The 22,910-nt window shown below is 43.2% G+C and overlaps 1 protein-coding gene across 4 annotated transcripts; it reads left to right on the plus strand.

The window, feature by feature from the left end:
• The first annotated feature begins 1,454 nt into the window (after positions 1-1,454).
• Positions 1,455-13,968, plus strand: LOC129187553 (glyoxylate/hydroxypyruvate reductase B-like). 4 transcript variants are annotated; one of them, XM_054786999.1, is made up of 8 exons: positions 1,455-1,948; positions 2,045-2,663; positions 5,833-5,896; positions 7,291-7,675; positions 8,736-8,907; positions 8,972-9,150; positions 9,209-9,305; positions 9,385-13,968. In XM_054786999.1, exons 2-8 carry the CDS (start codon positions 2,584-2,586, stop codon positions 9,539-9,541), a joined length of 1,134 nt encoding a protein of 377 aa, XP_054642974.1. In that variant the 5' UTR covers positions 1,455-1,948; positions 2,045-2,583; the 3' UTR covers positions 9,542-13,968. The 4 variants fall into 4 exon arrangements, with proteins under 4 accessions (XP_054642974.1, XP_054642976.1, XP_054642978.1 ...); XM_054787001.1 differs by lacking the exon at positions 5,833-5,896 and having other exon boundaries at positions 1,458-1,948; positions 2,045-4,378; XM_054787003.1 differs by lacking the exons at positions 2,045-2,663; positions 5,833-5,896 and having other exon boundaries at positions 1,458-1,948; positions 7,263-7,675.
• The last annotated feature ends 8,942 nt before the right edge of the window (positions 13,969-22,910 follow it).

Below are 22,910 nucleotides of genomic sequence, written 5' to 3' on the forward strand. Positions count from 1 at the left end.
CAAATCGCAGGATTAGCCAGACTATGAAAAAAATGCAATTTATAGGGCTAAAAAATATGGTATTCTGTAAATTTGACCTGTATTATCACGTATTCATAAATTATCACCAACCTTTGGTGAATGAGATGTGTTTTCTATGGAAAAAAATTGTAAAAGATTGTCTATTTTGGGGAAAAAATAGACCAGTGCAGGTATCCACTGTATACAGATCTGCAGGGCTGTTAATCTGGGCTGTTCTTTGGGCCACTGTTGGCAGTGCATCACGCTGAGAGCTAATGAGTGCCTAATGCTGCAGCCAGCGAGCCACTAAGTGTGCTGATAAATAAGTCCGTAAGAAAAAAGAGACAAACCGTGGGTTCATACTGGGGAGACAACTCGCAAATGAGAGCGTCTGATCCAGACTGTGAACCCTGCAAGAAGTGGCAGACAAAAGCAGCTTATGGCCCTGTCACACCTTGACGATTTAGCCAGCGCATGCCTGACGTGATGATTTTGATGGCATAACGTTGAACTGTGGACGTTTCTTCCAATTTTGGCCGAATACATAGCGTATTCATAACAAGTTGGACGTATACATGACGTATTAGTAACTTATAAAGAACGTTTCTATAACTTATAGACAGCTTATGCCAACAAATGCGTAGCGTGTTGCCGGTGTTCACAACTTATGCCCAACGCCAGTCTAACTTATGCAAACCGCACGGCAGCGTATGGCCGACGATCACGTGCCGTAGACTATAAAAAAGGCTGCCACTTGATGACTCAAATCATTACCTCACTAGACATCGCAGTATCAACATCACCGTCATGCCGAAGAAAATTTCCAAGACCGCTGCCAAGAACTACCAGGGCAGTGACGGAGGGATCCATCACCACCCACAGCCTCTCACTCTCGCTCTGATGGAGATGACGCAGGTTGTAACGCCTCTTCCCCTCCTGTTCGTTCCATTCCCCAAAGTTGTTTGAGAATTATTAAAGTGTTGCACTGTGCAATAACTCTTGAAGGAATACGTTTATTATCGTTCATTGCTGGGTGTGGTGTCATCATGACGGATGATCATGGTCTTTTATACTCATTTGCAAATACAGTCAAACTTGTCCATATAGGCCACTAGAGGGAGTCTGCAAAAGTGGCCGTTATAGACAGGCGGCCTCTATAGACAGGTTGGTGTCCAGTTTGAATGTTGACCAGTAGAGGGGAAAAAAGGAAAAAAATGGAGGAAAAAATAAAAATAATAATGTTGACCAGTAGAGGGCACTGTGTGACTGCGGATAAAAGTAGTACAGCACTACTAGGCTTGTTATTATCCACGACCCACAGAACAAAGCTGTGCTAGTAATGTCTAACGCTTGTTTTTAATATTTTACTTTTTATACGGCAGAGTGTTATGACAGCTTTAGTTCATCAGGAAGTGACGGGGAGTGACGGTGGGCGTCCCGAGCACGAGAGCTAGGCTCAGTGCTAGCTGTGAGTTTGGAGAGAGTTGGGAAGTGTGTTTATGTTGGCGTGGATGTAAAGTCCTGCAGTGTTCTCCGCTGTTAATAAAGCCATTAAAGTGCATCGGCGACGTGAGTCTCTCCTTCCCCACAACAAGCGGCATTACAGTATTGACCAGTGCACACCAGGAAATAAACGGTGTCATTTCTTACAGGCATTGCCGGGACAGCTATGTAGTGGGGCTTGTTTAACCTTTGCCTTGTGGGCAAGCAGGAAGGAGAGACGATGCTGAGAGATGTGTGTGTGTTCTGAGCTGCTGTCTGGTGGCCGCGTTCAATAAACAAAGTTGGCAGAAGCAACAGGAGAAGTTTCCTTCTTTGCTTCGGAGCTGAATAACACTGACAAGTTAACAGACTAGTAGCGAACGGAAAAGAAGACGGCTTTGTTTGTGTCGAATACAGAAGACGAGGACTTTGATGGATTTGTGGATGAGGATTGATGAAAAATAACGTGAGTACATTCTAAAATACTTCAATTAAGTACAGCCGAACTCAGTTTTGCTTCCGCTGCCGCATACATGCTAGCGTATGTTTTTTTTTATTGTAGCGTCGCTGGGAGCACGTCCTGTTCCCAGCCTACTTTGCGGTAATGTTTTGGTGCAAATGGTCTTAAATTTACATGTTTGACCAGGAAATAGCAAGCTCAAAAGAAGACGGCTTTTTTATGTGGAACAACTGACAGTTTGTGTGGATCTTGTGAATGATTGTGACTGAGCTAGGACTCAGTAATTAAAGTCTACACACGACGGCTTCATTGATTGAAAAACAAAACTTTTTCGTGCATGAAGCTTCTACTTGAGTCGGTAATTTGGTCGCTATATGCGGTCAGATATTGACCAAGGGAGACAAAATGGGTGGCCGCTGGCAGCGTTGGACAGGTGACTGCTATACACAGGGTCTAAATACTCCTATGCGCTTTACGTTGACGTGATCAATAATGCTTGATTAAAACGTGCATTGTTTCTCTCAGACAAAGAGCAAAAAAAAAAAATGTTACATTCCCAGTGTCAGAGTGCCATCTACTGGTCAAGCATGTACAGTATAAATAAGGACTTCCTATAATGTACATACAGTATAATCTACTGTATGCAAAAACAACAGCCTCCATCTCCTCTCAGTCAACGCTTGCCAAGAAGAGAGCCAAGAAGATACAGTTTTGTCTCAAGGTATGTTGACGTATTACGACTTGTGCGTAACTTACAAATAACGTGTGTGAACGGGCGTCAACAATCGCAAAAGTTTTGTGCAGTCACAAAATTTTTGGACGACTTAGATGTACTACGACGTATGCTGGCATGCTTCAGCGTGCTCTTAACTTACACAAAACTTACCCATAACTTATTCAACGTACGCCAGCGTGTTGGCTTGGGAACGCCTCGGGATCCGCCGGGAGGAGCTGGACGAAGTAGCCAGGGAGAGGAAAATCTGGGCCTCCCTGCTTAGGCTGCTGCCCCCGCGACCCGATCTCGGATAAGCAGTAGAAGATGGATGAAAGGATGGACAACCAGGAAGACAACCACGAGTACAACCATTCAGTTTAGGAGTTTTGTGTTGATTTTAGCTGAAACATGAAGACAAAAGGCACAGAGTCACTCGCACGCGACGAGGTAGTTTGAAGTTTAAGTTAATTGAAGGCGTGAGAAAGAAAGTTGGATGTTTAGACAGGACCTGTCAAGTCTACGTCGGCAATCACGCTGCCAAGAGCCAGGAACTGTTTCAGCTTCCGGTGTATTTGCAAAATAAAAGCCCCGGTTACAAAATAAAACCACCAAACGAAATAAAATAAAAATAAATAAATCTTGCTGTTTTGTGGTTGAATATGGCCTATTATTAGTTTAAAAACAAAAGCACATTAAAGCAAATTGTACATATTTAGTGCCAAAATTAGGCATTTTAAAGCATAAAAGTGGCTAAATGAATTAAAATACAAATAGAACACACATTCAAATTCCAAACGTTGTAATATGTAGTATTGTATACAGGTTAGCACAGCTCACATTTACAACAACACACGAGCACGAGTCTTTATTTTCTCCTATTATGTCTATTATATTGGGCAACAGGGGTGTAAAGGTGACTGTAGGGGTGTTATTTCATGTCTAGAAGGCTCTAATACTGTTCTAAAATGTATTTTAAAGGGTTTTAAACAGGTTTTGTATGCTCTAACTACAAAAATATTCCATTCATAAATAAGGAATCCTACTTTGAACAAATTCACTTATCAAAGTCTGGTCTGGACCCGATTCACTTTTGCTTCGCACACAAACTACCGCTGGTAGACGCGTCAGCTGGTAGACGCTGACGCTGCCTAAAGAAAAGTTTCCAGCTGGACCAAAGCGGCTGGAAGGAGAAAATGGCTGAGTGACATGTACGGAAAGAAACCGGATGTGTTTTTCACACGCGTCACCACAAATGAACCTGGAGCTTAACATCATTCCGGGAAGCTTGACGAGGGAACTCCAACCGCTGGACATCGGTGTAAACACGGCGTTTAAAGTTACGTTGCGAGCTCCGTGGGAGCGATAGATGACAGCTAGCGAACACTGGAATGCAGCGCCGTGCTAGTTTCGCCACAATTTGTGAATGGATGTAAACACGGCGTTTAAAGTTACATTGCGAGCGGCGTGGGAGCGATGGATGACAGCTAGCGAACACAGCTTCACTAATGGATTGCGGATGCTTGGGCTAACGTGTCTGATGCACTGTTCGAGCTTTGACAAAAGCCAGCATCATTTCTGAGGCGCCGCACGGCAACGAGACTGACTGACGATGACGACAGGGAACCTGGCGTGTTTGATGGACAACTTGCCCCGCTCTTCATTTGGGATATAAAAGTTGAGGACTTTGATGGATTTGTGGATTAGGATTTATCAAAAATAACGTGAGTACATTGTTAAATACTTCAATAAAGTACAACCCAACTCAGTTTTGCTCTCGCTGGCTTTTTAAAAACATACAATAGCAAGCATGCTAGCGTATTGTCGCGTCGTTTCCCGGCGTACTTTGCGGTAGTGTTTTGGTGCGTCGCTGGGGAGCACTTCCTGTTCCCCAGCGTGCTTTGCGGTTGTGTTTAGGTACAAATGCTCTTAAAGTTACATGTTTGAGCTACATAGTTGTTAGTTATTGTTCTGCAAAAATAAAGGTAATGTCTTGTCTGTGTTTGCGTTGCTGTGTGATGTTTTTAGTTGTGCACCATGACTTAGACTGTTGTGTTGACCATCCTGATTGGGCTTGTTAAGTCGGTATGTGTTACCGTGCATACCTGCACCCAATAGCACAGTGCGCTTTGTGTATGTGTTAAATACAAAAAATAGCACCTGTAGCTGAGACTGCGCCTTTTAACACGGTGGGCTTTATGGTCTACGGTATGCTGCATTCAAGGACCGCTGAACAAAGTGCAAAATCTCAATCTCAATTAGCGGTGAAGCATAGAAAAACTGTGGGATTCTTTTAAAACAGTATAGTACATGTATACTGTATATACGTAGATTGTATGAGCACATATTTACAATTTATCATAGATTTAGGGTGAATGAGATGTGTATTCTGTGGGAAAAATGCCTATTTTAGGGGAATTCTTTTTTCTGCTAATTTGTGGGGCGGTGAATGATGAATCGTGAATGTGCGGAGATCCACTGTGTACTCCACTGTTAGTCATTTTTCCTGCAGCAGGCCTCAATGTCTTGGCAAATCCAGGCTACTTTTTCAGAAATCTAATCAGATATTTGCTCTCCGGAAACAGATGGACTGACAGATTTGAATGTAATTCTGAGATCCTGCTGCAAAGGATGATTAAACAGAGAATTGTTTGCATTTCAGCAGTGGATCAGTAAACAAATAATGATGATGTGTTATTTCCTCATTCATTTTCTCGCTGGAAATCTTAGTTTGCTCCTCACATAGGAGACAGGTAAGTCCTAAACGACGTACTGCTTATCACTCACGTGTGGATAAAGTCAGTTAAAGATGTTTGTGCACGGACCAGTTTGATATGTTCATGCATATGCATCGAGCCGCAGGCCGCTGTAATCGCGTCACATTTGTCACAATAACGAACACGGAGACGCGGACGCACTGTGAAATAAATGATGCCATTTTAATTACTCTCCTTGCTAAAGCTGCGCAACTATTTCTTAACAACAATCAATGCTAAATATGTCCTGTCATATATTTGTGACTACTCAACGATTGTTAAGTTTTTTCATGGAACACTCGGAACCGCAGGTTCCCCCCCACTGCTCTACTTGCTGACCCCAGTGCTGTACGCCCCGTGGAGAGGAGACGTTTTCACATTAACTTGTCTTGTTTAATGTCTCACTTTGGCCGGTGAAAAAGTGACCACGAATGCAAACTCAACATCAAGAACTTTGTGTCCCACCCGAGGAAAGAGCTGCTCCAGGTGAGTCTTACTCCTAAAAAACAACAAAAAACCCAACAGCAACAACAACAAAAAAAGAGTATTTTGGGTTTTAGACCTTAAGGTAAGGTTCTGGAGAGGAGGATCCTCCACATAGTTGTATCTTGGATTCATGAGGAGCAGTGTGGTTTTCATCGGTCGTGGAACTGTGGACCAACTCCACACCCTCAGCAGGTTCCTTGAGGGTGCATAGGAGTTTGTATTTTGTGTACTTGGAGAAAGCCTTCAACCGTGTTCCTCGATAAATTCTGTGGGGAGTACTCCAGGAATATGGGCTACCACACCACCTGATACAGGCTGTTCGTTCCCTGTATGACCGGTGTCAGAGTTTGGTTGACATTGCTGGCAATAAGTCGGACCCATTTCCAGTGAGGGTTGGACTCCTCCAGGGCTGCCCTTTGTCACCGATTCGGTTCATTACTTTTATGGATAAAATTTCTAGGTGCGTTGGTGGCTGCAGGATTGGGTCTCTGCTTTTTACAAATGATGTGGTCCTGCTGGCTTCATCAAGCCATGACCTTCAACTCTCACCAGATCGGTTCACAGCCCAGTGTGAAGCAGCTGGGATGAGAATCAGCACCTCCAAGTCAGAGTGGTTCTCGCTCGGAAAAGGGTGGAGTGCCATCTCCGGGTCGGGGATGAGATCCTGCCCAAAGTGGAGGAGTTTAAGTACCCCGAGGTCTTGTTCACGAGTGAGGGAAGAATGGAACGCGAGATCGACAGGCGGATTGGTGCGGCATCTGCAGTGATGCAGACTCTGCATCGGTCCGTTGTGGTGAAGAGGGAGCCGAGCCGAAAGACAAAGTTCTCAATTTACCAGTCCAGCCATGTTCCTACCCTCACCTATGGTCATGAGCTTTGGGTAGTGACCGATAGGACAAGATCGCAGGTAAAAGCGGCCAAAATGAATTTTCTCCGTGTCGTGGCTGGGCTCTCCCTTAGAGATAAGGTGAGAAGCACTGTCATCTGGGAGAGACTCCTCCGCATTGAGAGGAGCCACATGAGGTGGCTCAGGCATCTGGTCAAGATGCCTCCCGGACGCCTCCCTGGGGAGGTGTTCAGGGCACGTCCAACCGGTAGGAGGACTCAGGGAAGAATCAGGACACATTGGAGACACTACGTAGTTCAACTGGCCTGGGAACACGTCGGGATCTCCCGGGAGGAGCTGGATGAAGTGGCTGGGGCAAGGGAAGTGTGGCCTTCCCTGATCAGGCTGCTGCCTCCTGCGCCCCGATCTCGGATAAGAGGAAGAAGATGGATGGATGAATGGAAAATTGAGACTTTTTTTCCTCATTAGATTACGACTTTTTCATCTTTATACTTTGACTTTATTCTTGTCAAATTACAGCCATTTTATACATAACTCCTTCTATCAGGAGGTGATGGAAGAGGAGCGACCATGGGCGTTGGTGTCGGAGGTGGGGGGCGAGTTCGGCCTCCTGGAGGACATGGCTGACATCATCAGGCAACACTTCCACATTGTTTGCTACAAGGACTTCCTTCAAAACCCGCAGCTTCACGCTCCCAGGATCCAGGTCCTGCTAATGTGGAAGTACTACCCAGAGGCGGAGCTCAACCTGTTAAGGTCGCTGCCCTTCCTCAAGGCTGTCGTCAGCGGCGGGGTGGGTGTCGACCACATGGACGTGCGCTCCATCAACGACCTCGGGGTGAAGGTGGCCAACACGCCTGGTGTGGTGAGTGATGCCACTGCGGACTTAGCTGTGGGTCTGCTTCTGGCCTCCGCGAGAAACATTCTTGAGGGTGAGAACATTATTTTTTCCCTCTCATGAAATCCAAAACAAGAACATGAAACAATCCATGACCCCTCTAGCATTCATTAGCATTCATTCATCTTTATCCTTAATGATGGTCGCTAGAGGTTGACAGCATAAGAGCTGCCAAAGACGCATTCGGAGGCAAAAATGAGACATTCAGATAATGCGTCATGATGAAATGTTGTGTTCTACACTAGTCTGGAAGTACTGTACAGAACAGAAAGTAAAAAAAACAACAGGAAGGAACTCTGTGTGATTCTATATTATGTTATTTTCACTCATTGTGTTTACCATATTGGGTAATAGGAGTGTAAAGGTGATAATAGGGGTGTTATTTCATGTCTAGAGGGCGCTAATCATCTTAAAAGGTGTATTTAAAGGGTGGTAAACAGGTTTTCTATGCTCTGACTACAAAAATATTCTTTTTATAAATAAGGAATCCTTCATTGCAGAAATTCACTTATCATGGTCGGGTCCGCAACCAATTAACCGCCATAAACTACTGCATTTTGTTCTGGAGAAAGCACACAAGAGCTAATAAAAAAAGTCACAAAAACATGTGAGAGTTTGATAAAAACAGATTATTTACTCAAAGTAAATCTAAAATAATGTTATTTGGTAATAGCAGAAAGGACATTTAAGCGCAAATACAAATTGACAGCGTAGACATTGACCGGGGGAATGAAAATACATTTCTGGGGGGTCACAATGGATGATAATAGGAGCTGGAAATCTCACATTAGAAATGTACAACATATAGTAGCAAGACAGTGATCACAGTGATTACAGATTACTGTGATTTTAAACTATGACTCCTATTGTACCACATTGTTATACTGCCTTATCATTTTCGATGTATTTAAAATTGAGAGTACATTAGGAATACAGGAAGTGAACAAATGTATTGCAGTTGACGTGAAACAGGGGGGTGTACTACGTGATGTACAGTATTCCAATGTAACTTGTATGCATGTTCAAAACAAATGAAACCATTACCATCACCGTAAGCGAGGAATGATTGGAGTGGTGGTTTTCCCGGATCATAGGTCATCAAATTTCCGTCGACAAGGGCACGTTCCGCATGCCTCAAAGCTTCATGGGAGTGGAAGTGACAGGGTCGACTCTGGGAATCATCGGAATGGGGGAGATCGGCTACAAGATCGCTCAGCGATGCAAAGGCTTTGAAATGAAGATCCTCTACCACAACAGAACCAAAAGGTAAAAGGCCAAAAGGGCGCTTTGACTCCTGCTGGTGAACAAAACGGAGACGCTTTCATTGCAGGAGCGTGGAGGATGAGCGAGCCGTCGAAGCCAATTACTGCCAGAGCCTGAGCGACCTGCTGAGGAGGTCGGACTTTGTCTTGCTCGCCGTCAAGCTGACCTCCGACACCAGCGGCCTCATCAGCCACAAAGAGTTGTCGCTCATGAAGCCTTCTGCCACGCTGATCAACATCAGCCGAGGTGGGCGCCACACCGCTTGAAAGCCTCTTCTTCTTCCAGCTGACGGTGCTCTTTTCAGGTCAAGTTGTGGACCAGGAGGCTTTAGTCCAAGCCCTCCACACGGGAAGCATCCGCGCTGCCGCTTTAGATGTGACTCATCCAGAACCGTTACCGAGGTCAAGCTCACCCCACCTCATAAAAAGAAAGACCAGGGAGGAAGGCTTTGTTTATTCTTTCTTTTTCCATCTCCTGCAGGGACCATCCTCTGCTGGGGCTTCCTAACGTGCTCATCACCCCCCACATCGGAATCAGCACCGTGGCGACAGCTAAGAGGATTGTAGGCTGCATGGTGCAAAATGCTGTGGCTGCAGTAAAAGGCCTTCCTCTTCCCAATGAAGTCAAGATGAAGTGATTCAAGCTCGCTGCATTATCCTGTTGGGAAAAGAACCACAAATTGCTGTCTCTTCTGAAAATATGAAAATATGTTCAAATGCTAAAGAGAAACAAAAGTAAAAAAGCTTTTCAATCATGACAATCCGCTGATACAAAGCCAATATGAGTAATGACAGACAGCAGTGATTCATCCACACGTCCCACAGCAGCCTCAATTTTTCTTCCTGCCAATTAATGGCAAATGCATTCACATTTAATTTGAATGAAGTTCAACCAACACTTCAGGTTGATTTTAAGTAGTAGTAGTAGTACTTTATTAATCCCACAGCAGGGAAATTCACTTGTTACAGCAGCAAGCAAGATACGCAAGTAAAGAATACATGGTGACTACAACATGGTTCAGGTGGTGCAGGTGTTGTAGAGCCTGACAGCGGTCGGTATGAAGGACCTGCGGAACCTCTCCTTCTTACACCGTGGGTGTAACAGTCTGCTGCTGAAGGAGCTGCTAAGGGAACCCACAGTGTCATGTAGCGGGTGAGAGGTGTTGTCCATGATGGATGTCAGCTTAGCCAACATCCTTCTCTCCCCCACTTCCTCCACGGAGTCCAGAGGACCGTCCAGGACAGAGCTCGCTCTCCTGATCAGTCTATTGAGCCTGCTCCTGTCCCTGTCCGTGCTGCCCCCTCTCCAGCAGCCCACAGCATAGAAGATGGCTGAGGCCACCACAGAGTCATAAAAGGTCCTGCACACACCAAAGGACCTCAGTCCTTTGGAGGCGACTCTCCACTCTGGAGGTGGAGGCGACTCTGGCCCTTCTTGTAGAGGGCGTGGGTGTTGACAGACCAGTCCAGTTTGTTGTTGTCCAGTTATACATAAGTATAAATCCACTATATAAAGCGTGGCAATGACATCACAGAAAAACTGAATGGAGTAAGCGCCCGAGGTGCAGGGCGTCTAGAATGGCAACACGGCCGAGAAGGACATGCCATGGCTGAGATCGAATGGGAAATGAAGTTTCTCCTCTCATTACGTATGGAAGTGGTATGTTTTCGGCTTTTTAGTCCTTCTTCCCCACTGCGTTTGAAACACTTTAGTTTTGAAAAAAGTAATTGGAGAGGCTAACTACTGGTAGTTAGCTCGCTAGCTTGCTATGCTAGCAGCAGCCGTCTGTTATGTCCCTACGGTGATCCCATAGCCTTTGCAATGTGATGTGAACAAAGAATAATATTCTTTTCAAAGACCAACATTTTAGCTGAATTCACATTTTGAGTGTATTTTCTGGGATTTACAAGCAAATTTAAATGCTGCAAATTGTACTTCCGCATGAAGAGTAACAATGTGTGTTAAAAAAAAATCCACATTGTTTTTCTTTGCATTTCTGTTTATTTAGACCACACATACACGCATAATAAAGATGTTGTTGGTATGTTCGGAGTGTCCAATAAGTGACAATGAGGAAGCGTGGTCCTGAGGAGGACTAGAGACGTGTTTGTGGGTAGGAGATAGATATATGGTGTCGGAATTGCACTGCTGTTGATGTGTTCAGGTCAGAATCAAGTTATGAAAGAGTGTCAGACTACGTGTGACTCTGTGGGGACGCTACTCTTGCCTCCGTCTATCTTCATAACAGAGAGGGGTGGCTTGCCATGATGTGTATATGTGTTAATTACTCTAAAATATATGGAACATAATGAATTAATTAAATTAGTTATTGCTGTTAGTGCACTATTTTTGACAGCCCTAATTTCTTTATACATATCTGTGCTATAACTGTGACCTCTTAAGATGAACTTAAAAAGCTTCTGAGCTCTAGAAACCTCATGAGATCTTTGCATTTAAAAGTCCAAGTTTAATAAGTCAGTGCCCGTTTTGGTACAGCAGAGGGCGCCATTGTATAACAACCATTTATGTGAGGGTTGATCGTTGGAACAAGCGCATGACCGATTTATCGGCAGGCCAATTACGACATATCACCGATTCATCAATATCGGTGAATATGTAACCGATATATTAACTTTTTTTTGCTGTGTGGAGATTCTGTCGCTCCTTTCCTGTGTGTCTCTCTGTGTTGCTCCCTGCCCGAGCCGAGGCCTGCTCTGCAGCAGAGGAACGGCGAAACAAACACATTTTTTTTACACTATGGTAAGCTGTGACTCTGTAAAACATTATTACACAACACTTTCCAATTTTTTTAAATTGAGACAAACATCAACTTACAAATTACCAGCCAGTTTCCTTGTTACCCCGATTTAAAAAAAATGACCGAGAAGCTATTCAATAACAGGTTGGACAACTGTATCAATAAGAATGAATTACTCGCAGATAGTCAATTCGGATACACAGCTAACATTTCAACCTCCATGGTACTGACTGAAATTACGGAGGAAATAACGCGATAGACCACAAAGTGTGCAGCTGCAGTATTTATGGATCTCACAAAAGCCTTTGATACAATTAATCACAACATCCTAACTACAAAATTAGAAATCAAAAATCCAAACTAATCAGATTAGTTTTGAATTGGGTTAAAAGCTAGCTAGCTAGCAGGAAGCAACATGTAAAGCTAGGAGAATACATATCTGCAAGTTTAAGTTTAAATGTGGAGTACCCCAGGGGTCAATACTGGGACGAAAACTGTTGAACGTGTATATCAATGACATCTGTAAGGTGACAAATGACTTAAAGTTGATATTATTCACGGATGATACTCCTGCCTTTTGTTCTGGGGAAAGCACACAAGAGCGAATTCAAAAAAGTCACAGATGAAAAGGCCATATTAAAAAGATGGTAGGACAAAAACAAATTATCCTTGAACCTAAGTAAAACTAAAATAAGGCTATTTGGTAATAGCAGGAAGGATACGTACGACCAAATCCAAATACACAGAGTGGACACTGAAAGAGTGAAGGAAAATTAATTTCTGGCCATCATAATACAGGAGACAAAATGAGCTGGAAATCTCACATCAAAAATATAAAACATAAAGTGGAAAGAAATGCTTCAATATTGAATAAAGCAAAATTTGTTCTTGATCAAAAATCATTCCATACTGTTCTTTGGTGTTACCATATCTAAGTTATTGTGTGTAGATACGGGGTGACAACTACAGAAGCAATCTTCACTCGCTAAATGGTCTGCAAAAAAGATCAGTTAGGATCATCTGTAATGCCGCGTATAGAGAACATACAAATCTACTTCTAAAATCACAAATATTAAAATTTGCTGATCTAGTAAAGCTAACAAATAACCTATTACTCAAAAATGTCATAAAATACTTTCCTACAAGAGAGGTGAAATATGATCTTTGGGAAAAATTAAACTTGAAACACTTATATGCGACAACAACGCTAAAAACCCACAACATTTCAGTATGTGGAATGGATTGAGTAAGGGACTCAAAAGTGCCAAGAGCTATTTCAAGAAACAATACAAACAGTTGATGTTGATGAACAGGGAAGAAGAGTCTTGAACTTGTTTGTCTCAATTCATTATTAAACCATACAATATTATCAATATTGATTATTATATTATTACTATTACTGATTATTATATGTGATTTTTATTTATTATACAAAATAATAATAAATATAAATATTGTAATACATATAAAATAATCATGACTTAAAAAAAATCACATATGGAATACAGGAAGTGAATATATGTACTGCAATAGATGTGGAATGGATGGGGGGTAGGATAAAAAAAAGCTTTGCTTCTTCCTATGACTTTTAGACATGCGGAACTGTGAATTTAATTACCGTATTTTCACGACCATAAGGTGCACTTGAGCCTTAAATTCATTTCAGAGTGGCCTTTTCTTGTGGGCAGTCTAAGGCACACCTGTGCACTAATTATGGTGTCTATAATCAGCATCTTTATACTGCACACCTGTGAGGTGGGATGGATTATCTCAGCAAAGGAGAAGTGCTCACCATCACAGATTTAGACAGATTTGCCAACAATATTTAAGAGAAATGGTGATATTGTGTATGTGGAAAACGTTTTAGATCTTTGAGTTCATCTCATAAAAAATGGGAGCAAAAACAAGTGTTGGGTTTATTTTGTTGAGTGTATCCACACAAGGGCGTAACGTTGGGTCTACCATTGGGGGGGTTAAAATCTTTGCCTGTTTATTTCCTTCTCTTTGGTCACCTGTTCAGCAATCACATTCTCGAACCTTATATATATATAAAAAAAAAGCTTAGTTAATGTTCAAATGGTAACAGGCCAATTAATAATGACAAGTGACGTCAAAGCAGAATTTAAGGAAATACATTCAGGTATGTCCCAAAGCTTGTCAAGATTCACGACATGAAGTCGCTCTACACCTTTTTTTTTCTCTATCCTGTCCAGCCTTTAAAGCAGATAGAATTGTAGATCTAAATGGTCAAGTGCTCAACAGGTTTAGTCTGCCAGGGAGAAGTGTGATATACACATTTGGAGGCGCCGGACCGGACCGGGGGGAGGTGCGGGGATAAGAGGGGGACAAAAAAAAAAGACAGAGACAAGGACAACAGCAGCAACAACAATTGTGACAACAATAGAACAGAACAACAGAAACATACAGAACTACATCAGCAAATAAATGTCTGTGATGACTATAAAGACCCTGACGGAAAGGACAAAATAATATCAACAACCACAATGACAATACTGCATTGAAACAGTCACACATAATAGTAGTCATGAAATGATGAACTATGATAGTGATCACAATGACAATACTGCATTGAAACAGTCACACATAATTGTAGTAATGAAATGATTATCTATGATAGTGAACAGAATGACAATAACTGTAATGCACATCATTGTAAAAACTATCATCATATTGCTGACATCACCGTCGCTGTAATAAAACCAACAACATAATTACACCCTGGTTAACTCAGTGAGTAATGTGGAGAAGTACGTATGGACTGTGAGTGTGCATATGTACGTGTGTACAGGTATCTCTGTATGTGGGGAAGACTTCATATATATAAAAGGTGCAAGAATGTGTGGGCGTGTAATTGTCACTGAGATCAGCGCTCAGCACAAAGATCAGCGCTCAGCACAAAGATCAGCGCCCCAAGAGCCAGCCCAGAGAGCCCTCCCCCACGGGAAGACCAGCAAGGGGCCGTAATCCCATCCAAAGACAGGGCGCTGGGGGGCCAGAGGACAGCCAACCCCCGAGACCAGTGAGAGATCACACCCTAAAAGGCAGACGAGCACCAGGGCCACACACCGGCAGGCCCAGAGACGCCCCCGCAACCAGAAAGAAGCCCAGCTACGCCGGAAGCACCAATCCCCCCACTGCCACCCCCACCCCCAGAGGAGGGAGCCCCGCCCGCCCCAGGCCACCCCCCGCCGGACCACCGACACAGGACCGTCCCGCCCAGGGACGCAGGAGGCACATCCCCCACCCACCCGGCGGAGGCCCAGGCGGCAGAGATGTATCACCCAGCACCTGATCCCACGAAGCAAACCCCTGTATGCCCCCCCCCAAAATAAATAACTAAAATAAAAAAAATAAATAAAAGCACATACACACACGCGCACGCACACAGTGGTCGACTGCCCGACACCTGAAAGCCTCGCTCCCAGACATCCCCCGTCGGTAACCCAGGGCGCAGCGGAGCCGGGGACCCCGGGGTCCCAGACACACAACCCAGAACCCGGGGCGCGGAGAACGCGGACCACCGGGGAGCAGGAAGACCCCAGGCCACCCCAACCCAACGGCAGGACGCTGCCAGCAAGGCAAACAGAGGAGCCGGTGAGGAGGAAAGCGGGCAAATGAGCAAGCAGGCGGGCAAACGGGCGAGCAGCCGGGACAACCACCACACAGCGCCAGCCGACACCCGCGGGGCAGCAAAACCCACAGAGGGAGTGGGAGTACCGCACCCCAAGCCGCAGGGAGGCCAAGCAGCAGAGCCGAGAAGACCAGCTGAGACCAGCAGCAGACCAGCCGCCGGACCCCACCAGCCAGACCAGCCACAGACCAGGAAGAGAGTGGACACCCTTGCCTAGTACCTCTTTGTAAAGTAAATTCTGGAGAGATGTGATTGTTGGTCCGAACAGATCCTTCGGGGTGTTGTATAGTATTTTAATCCATGTTCTAAATGAATCTCCAAAGTCAAATTTTTGTCGCGTTGCAAAGAGAAATTTCCAGTTTACTCTGTCAAATGCTTTTTCAGCATCTAATGAGACAATTGTGGTTTCTAAATTATGGATGATAGAGTAATCAATCAGATTGATTAGACGGCGTACGTTGCTAGTTGAGTTTCTCCCCTTGATAAATCCTGATTGATCAGGGTGTATTATATGAGGGGTAACTTTTTCCAGCCTTATAGCTAACGCTTTGCATATTATTTTAAGATCTGCATTAATCAGTGAAATTGGACGATAACTGGAAGGTAGTGTTGGGTCCTTATCCGGTTTCAGCAGGAGACTGATTGTAGCTGAGTTCATGGTTGGAGGCAAGCATGAACTGTCTTTAATTTCCAAAACCACTCTAAGAAATGTTGGAGATAGTAATGACCAGAATGTTTTATAAAACTCGGCAGGGAAACCGTCAGGTCCTGGTGCTTTATTATTCGGCAACCGGTGTAGAGCATCATGAAGTTCTATTCATGAAATGGGTACATCTAAGTTGGTCACCTGTTCGTCATTTAATTTTGGTAATTCTATGTTGTTGAGAAATGTTTCGATATCTGGGAGAGATGGTTTAATCTGAGGTGTTTATAAAAGCTCCTAAAGACGGAATTAATTTCCTCCGGGAGGTGAGTGATATGACCTCCTGAGCATCTAATGGAGGAGATAGAGCTTTTTTCTTTATTGACTTTTAGTTAGTTAGCTAAGTATGTTCCGTGTTTATTGCCATGCTCAAACTTCTCCAAACGTAGTCTCTGCAGTTGGAACTGAATTTTCTTATCAGTAATTTCTTTTAAGTCTAGTTTCAGTTTTCTTAGGTTACTCAGGAAGTGCTCATCTTCTTCATCACGGATAACTTTTTTTATAGATATAGGCATCTTACCGCTGAGTTAGTTTATCGGTCATCGGAATAATAAAGATGTTAGTTGCATTATCTCTGTGCGGCTGCCAACATCTGCACAATAGCGAATCAGGAGGGGAATCCAAAAGGCAGAGAAACTTTCATGTAACAAAAAGTTTAGTACAGCAAATGTTCATAGAAAGCAAAAATACGAAAACAGCAAAACATAAAACTCAAAGTACAACAGAAATACCGCCGGACCAAGTCACGGGAAAAACTAACAAAAAACACTGCAAGCACGGAAACAATGAAGGAAAAAACACACGGGGTATAAACAGAAAGAGCTGCTAACAAAAACGACCAGAATAGTACCACAAATACTATATGTCCCCTGCTGGAAAGAGCCAGACAGGGAAATCAGGTACTTACAGGGCAGGATATAGAGCAATGACCAGAGAGCCAAGATACAGGTGTGCTACAAGGAGCTAGTCACAGTGCAACGTAAGGAAGCAATCTGGCTTTGGAGAGCAGTCTGCACACAGCTCATGAAGCATCTCTAATGAAGATCAGGTCTGTCCAATTAGCTCCTCTCAGCGGCTCAGGAGGTGTGCTGCAACAAACGGCAGAAAGACGGCAACAAAGCAGCACACAAATCCTGACAAGTAATGTGGGGAAGTACGTATGTACTGTGAGTGTGCATCTGTACGTGTGTACAGGTATCTCTGTATGTGTGCAAGCCTTCATGTATATATGCAGTATATACTGCTCAAAAAAATTAAAGGAACACTTCGAAAACAAATCAGATCTAAACTGGTGAAAGTGAAAAAATGATGCAGCACACTGGTCTATTTGGCTAAAATGTCATTGTAGCAACTCCAAATGATTCTCAGTCGTTTGTGTGGCCCCCACGTGCTTGTACGCATGCCTGACAACATCGGGGCATGCTCCTAATGACACTACGGATGGTGTCCTGGGGGCTCTCCTCCCAGATCTGGACCAGGGCATCAATGAGCTCCTGGACAGTCTGAGGAGCAACCTGGCGGTGCCGGATGCGCGTGTAATTGTCACTGAGAATGCATGAAAGGACAGGGGCAACTCCACTCCCCCACCACGCCCGACCGTAGACCACCCTCAAAAAGTCCTATATGTATGTGAACTGGTGCAGCGGAACAGGAAGGCTGAGGGCCCCACATGCCCACCCCCCAACACCGCCCAAACCGAGCGGGGGGACCAAGGACACATTACCGACAGACCGCTCACCACAGCAGAGGCTCGGGCAAGCTACGGGCCGCAGGACACACCACAGGCCCTACCCGGCCCGCCAGGATGCCCAGTCCGGTCCACCCAACCCCACAGAGACGGTACCCCCAGCACCCCCAACACCGGAGACCCACCGGAGGCAGTGTCCACATTCATCCACTTATTATCACATTCATGATTATTTCAACATTTGTCATCATTTATTAGATCTTTTACACATGCTATATGCTGTCTAAAATACACATCCCATATAAATACAAACACACACGTACAAAGTAAGCTAGCAGTCAATTTCACCTACAGTTTCAACAAATGAATAATCACAGTGCGACTACGTTTTCCGAGATGTTAATTGTGTTGGTTAATGTGGATGTGTGCTACATTACCGCTCGAGGGGAAAGCGGAAGTTTACACGCTGTTGAAGCTATGAAATATGAATAATTAATGTTAGCAGTTGTAAATGTCACAGGAGTCCTTGCGTGAGTACTGAGCCTGTTAGTCTTCTTACATTACAACATTTGCTGGAGGAATAAACACTCTCTGTCATCAATCAACTGCATTAAAACACTCGTTTATATTATAAAAAGGAAAAAAACGTGAAAAATTGCCACAAAACAGGTCACGCAAAGCAATGCCATCTAGTGGTAACAACGAGATACAGCAGTTTCAAATATTTCATGGAACTAGATCAGAAACCAATGTTGTTGCTCCAACGTATTTATTTTTTAAATGGATAAGTGTTAGCATGTCAAAGTTGTGCAATGTTGAGCATTGATAAATAAATAGCAGTATTAACTTGTCCATTACATGCTCAGCATCATTCTCTCAGCGGTCCTCCCTCACTCTATTGGCGGCGACTGTTGCTGTTAGCAGTCATCATCTTTTGGGAACTCCTCATAACGCTCCAGAATAATAACGTACTCATTTTGTGTCAAAAACACTGGCTGTGTTCGCTTCACTTTTTAGCGCAAGTAGAATAATATGGCGCCAAACGCCCCCTTTCATGTGCACTCTGTTGTCAAAGAAGAACAAACCAGAAAGAAATGTGCTATGAAGTGTACCCTCATGTGCCTTTTTGGAAGTGCTCTGGAGGGCCGCAAGTGACGCAGTCACTAGTGGTTGTCACGTCATTCGCCAATGTTTCCACAGGAATCATTCACTCTCGTGGTTCTTACGTTTCCTTTGGCTTGTCATGGCAAGGAGGAAAAGTGGGATGAATGCCACAGAAGCAGAGACAAGGTCGGAAAGGGCCCGGCCGCTCTCTACAATACGGCTAAATTGGTCATAATAAATGAAAAAAAGAGGAGGAGCGTTATTTGTAACACAGTTTTGTGTTTATTAGTTGTTAGACACACGCACTACTCGTCCTTCTGCACGTCATACAGTGCTATGCTTCCTTTTACACTTGTATGCTAGTTAAGAGCATTCAAAAGCCTGACGAATGAAGTCATCTCGCCGCCATCAGCAAGCTTATATGCCACATCAAGTTAGTCTTATTTTACTTTTTAAAACTTTCTTTTGCGCGACATTTAAGGATGTCGAAAGGGCGAGCCTTCCTGCTCCTCAGACACTACGACGCCCACGTGTGAGTGCTTTTATTTGACTTTAGTTTGTCGTTTGTTACAGTGGTTAACTTCTTTTCACACCCGCACTGCTGTTAAGAATGCTTGAAGCATGAAGTCAGCTCACCTTCTGCAAGCCTTCCTTATATGCTCATGCTATGCTACGCTCATCAACGGGTGAGTAGTTTGACTTCATTGCTTTCATTTTATTTGACTGCTTCACTTCCTTCCACACCCAAGTTAAGTGAAGCTGACTTGCCTTCTTCGGGAAACTTTCCTTATATGCTTCATCAGGGGTGTCCAAAGTTCGGCCCAGGGGCCACTTCTGTTTGTTTATGAGCCCTCGGCACATTCTGAAAATATAATTTAACAAGAAAACAAAGAACAGCAAAAACGGAAAAATGAGCAGTAATTTTACTAGAACAACCTTGTAATATTATGAGGAAAAACAGCTTCATTTTAGTAGAGGAAGCTGTTTTAGTAGCATAAACTTGAAATACATATAATGAGAAACAACACATAAAATTGTGATTTTTTTTGTTATTCTAGTTTGCAGAATAAAGTTATCATGTTATGAGAATAGAGGCCAAATATTACAGGAATTAAGTCATCATCGGGAGAAACAAATTTACAGTAAGAAAGTTGGAAAATTAAAACACAAAACACAGCAGAAATGGAAAAAACAGCAGTAATTTTACAAGAATAAAGTCAAATTATTAAGAGGAAAAAAGTCGGATTCTAATAAGAAAACGAGTCGCAATTTTATGAGAATGAACTCATAATATTATGAGGAAAAATGATGTCATTTTTGTAGCATGGAGTTGAAATATTAAAGAAAAAATGTGTATTTTTAAAAAGGATTTTTTTGAAGCTGTGGTGGTGGGCTGCATGCGAGGGTGGATACTGACGCTGCTGCGTCTGCACTTTTTGACAAATAGCAATTTTTCCTGACTTATTTATGTATTAATTTATTTATTTAAAAGGGACCTAATATGCTTTACCTCTGTTCGGACCTATAAATGTTGTATTCTCGTGTTAAACACGTGTCAGGTAATGAGGTTTTCGCATTTGGAAGTGAGCCCTGAAAGCAGTTTTGGACGACTCTGCATGCCGTGTTTTGAGGTGTGACGTTTTTTTTAACACCGAGTTCTACTGACGTCACTGCAACCCAGACTTTCTTATATGGGCATGCCCAGCAGCACCCGCTCTGCTTCGCTCTGTTCACGGTGTTTGTATGGCTCCCAGGAAATGCTTGTTGGGGTGTGCCTAGCAAGAGGAAAATATGCTCATCTGTCAACGCCATTTCACACGGGACTGTTTTGTGAACACGGGCCAATACCAAGCTGGACTATCCTGTAAACTGTTGCTGACGTCCGACGCCTTTCCGACGTTGCTTGGTTGAGTTGAAAAGTCGGAAGAGCAAGCAGTAAGTACCAGTTTATAGGTGTCCTAACTGTTTATTTTGTGTAAGTAATCGGACAAAAGGGCTACGGCAGCTGTCCGGAAGTCCTCAGGAGAGTGACCAATCATAGTGCAGTGAGCTCGGGGGTGGTGTAAATTACACAGACTGTGAAGGAGGGAGGCAGGAAACACTGCAGGAAGAGGTGCTGAGTCTGGAAGATCTAGAAAGCTTTGTGTTATGGTGTGTAGCTGCTCTATAGGAGTCCACAACTCAATACAAAGGACCCAAAATTAGCACAATAGGTCCCCTTTAACTAGGGATGTCCGATATTGGCTTTTTTGCCGAAAACTGATATGCTGATTATTGCCCAACTCTCAATTTCCGATTCCGATATCAACCGATACCGATACAGTATGTGTAAGATCACATGTCTTTTTCTTGAGTAAAATGCTTGTAAAGTTACAATACTCTTAAAAGAGTACAGTTGTTTTGTTGGCTACTCCACCCATCTCTGAGTAGATCATTCATGGATTACATATTTTATAGAAGAATACATTTGTTGGTTTAATTTGTTGAATTGATTTTTAGTTAAAGGGGTATTGTTTAAAATATTTTGATTGATAACTTTCATGTTCTTATTTTATATTCTTATTTTATTGCATTAACATATATATATATATATATATATATATATATATATATATATATATATATACATACATATGTATATATACACATACACACACCGTGTGTGGTTTTTCGGCACTACTTTGTGCTCTACAGTATAGCTGATGTAATGTGAATTACTACTGTGTTGGATCAATAAAGTTCTTATCTTAGCCATCTGAGAAGATCAAATACATTGTTTTTGGTGCCAAACTGTTTCCCAAGTATATCAGTGCGTGTGTGAATGTATAAATGAAAGCCATTAACTTAAATTTCTTTGTTTTATGAAGTACATTTCCTTGTATTCACTTACAGTGCTGCCTTGCCACATCCAATATGGCGACGACGCAGGTGTACGGCTCAGCGAAGCGGCGTCTATGTATATGGGGCCTCATTCACGAAAATCTTCTTAAAAGTCTTCTTAAGAAGTGTACTTAAGAAGGCGCGGGTTGGAAACTGCGCCGCATTCACGACACGTTCTTAAGTAGGGATAATCGTTCGCACCGGTGTTCTTAGGTTGATGAATGCCAACTGCGATGCCCGTGCATGTGAGCCCTAATTTGCATAGGTCACCGCCTATTATTTCCTATATAAGGTAAAAAATGTGCCGTGCGCAACAGGCAGCTGGAGGCGGAGATGGCAACGCGCAAGGGCAAGACTGAGGAGCAGCTGGACAACAAACGAAAGAAAAACTTCAATTCTACAGAAATAGAGGTGCTTTTACAAGGAGTGAGCGAACACAAGACCACCTTATTTTCACGTGTATCCACCGGTCATCAGGCCATCCAAAAAGAGTCGGCATGGAGCACCATTGCAGGAAACATAAATGCCGTTTCCACGGAGAAACGCACCACCGCAGAGGTTAAAAAGAACTGTTTTGACTTAAAATAGACTAAAAAAAAAGATTAGACTGCACCAAAGGGATCTGGAGGAAACGGGAGGTGGGCCATCAATCAGAAACCAAACCATTTCGGAAACTCTAGAAAATATTTACACAATCATGATGGAAAAATAAAGTCAAAATACATAGTTTGCGGCCCATTGTTGGTTATTCTGCATTATTGGTTGGTCGTGTCTTGTCTGTTCTTATCTACCTATCACGCCGCTTTCTTTCTTTAAAAACACCGTGAGTAAGACTAGTGTGTGGAATGGTAACCCCTCTGCAATTTCTAAGGAGCTGGTAAGGTCACTGGGCCTCGTTCACGAAATGTTCTTGTGCACAAATGTGTTCTTAAAGCCTTCTTAAGATAGGTTTTTGGCATTCGTGAAACGTGTTCCCAACTCACAGTTCTTAGATGAAAGAACAAATTCTACGAACGCTCAGGAGGACTCTTACGCACAAGCAAAGCTTGCACTTTCAATGCGCAATCGCCCTCATGATGGATTTTGCAACCTGATCCCAAAAAATGTAGTGCAAATAAAATACCCCAACAATTATTCATCATCAAAACAACTAAAATATACTCCATGGATAAATATATATTCAAATCCCAATTCATCAAAAAAAAAGTAGCTGGCTGGACGT

Source organism: Dunckerocampus dactyliophorus, chromosome 9 (assembly GCF_027744805.1).
Source record: "Dunckerocampus dactyliophorus isolate RoL2022-P2 chromosome 9, RoL_Ddac_1.1, whole genome shotgun sequence".
Lineage (NCBI taxonomy): Eukaryota > Metazoa > Chordata > Actinopteri > Syngnathiformes > Syngnathidae > Dunckerocampus > Dunckerocampus dactyliophorus.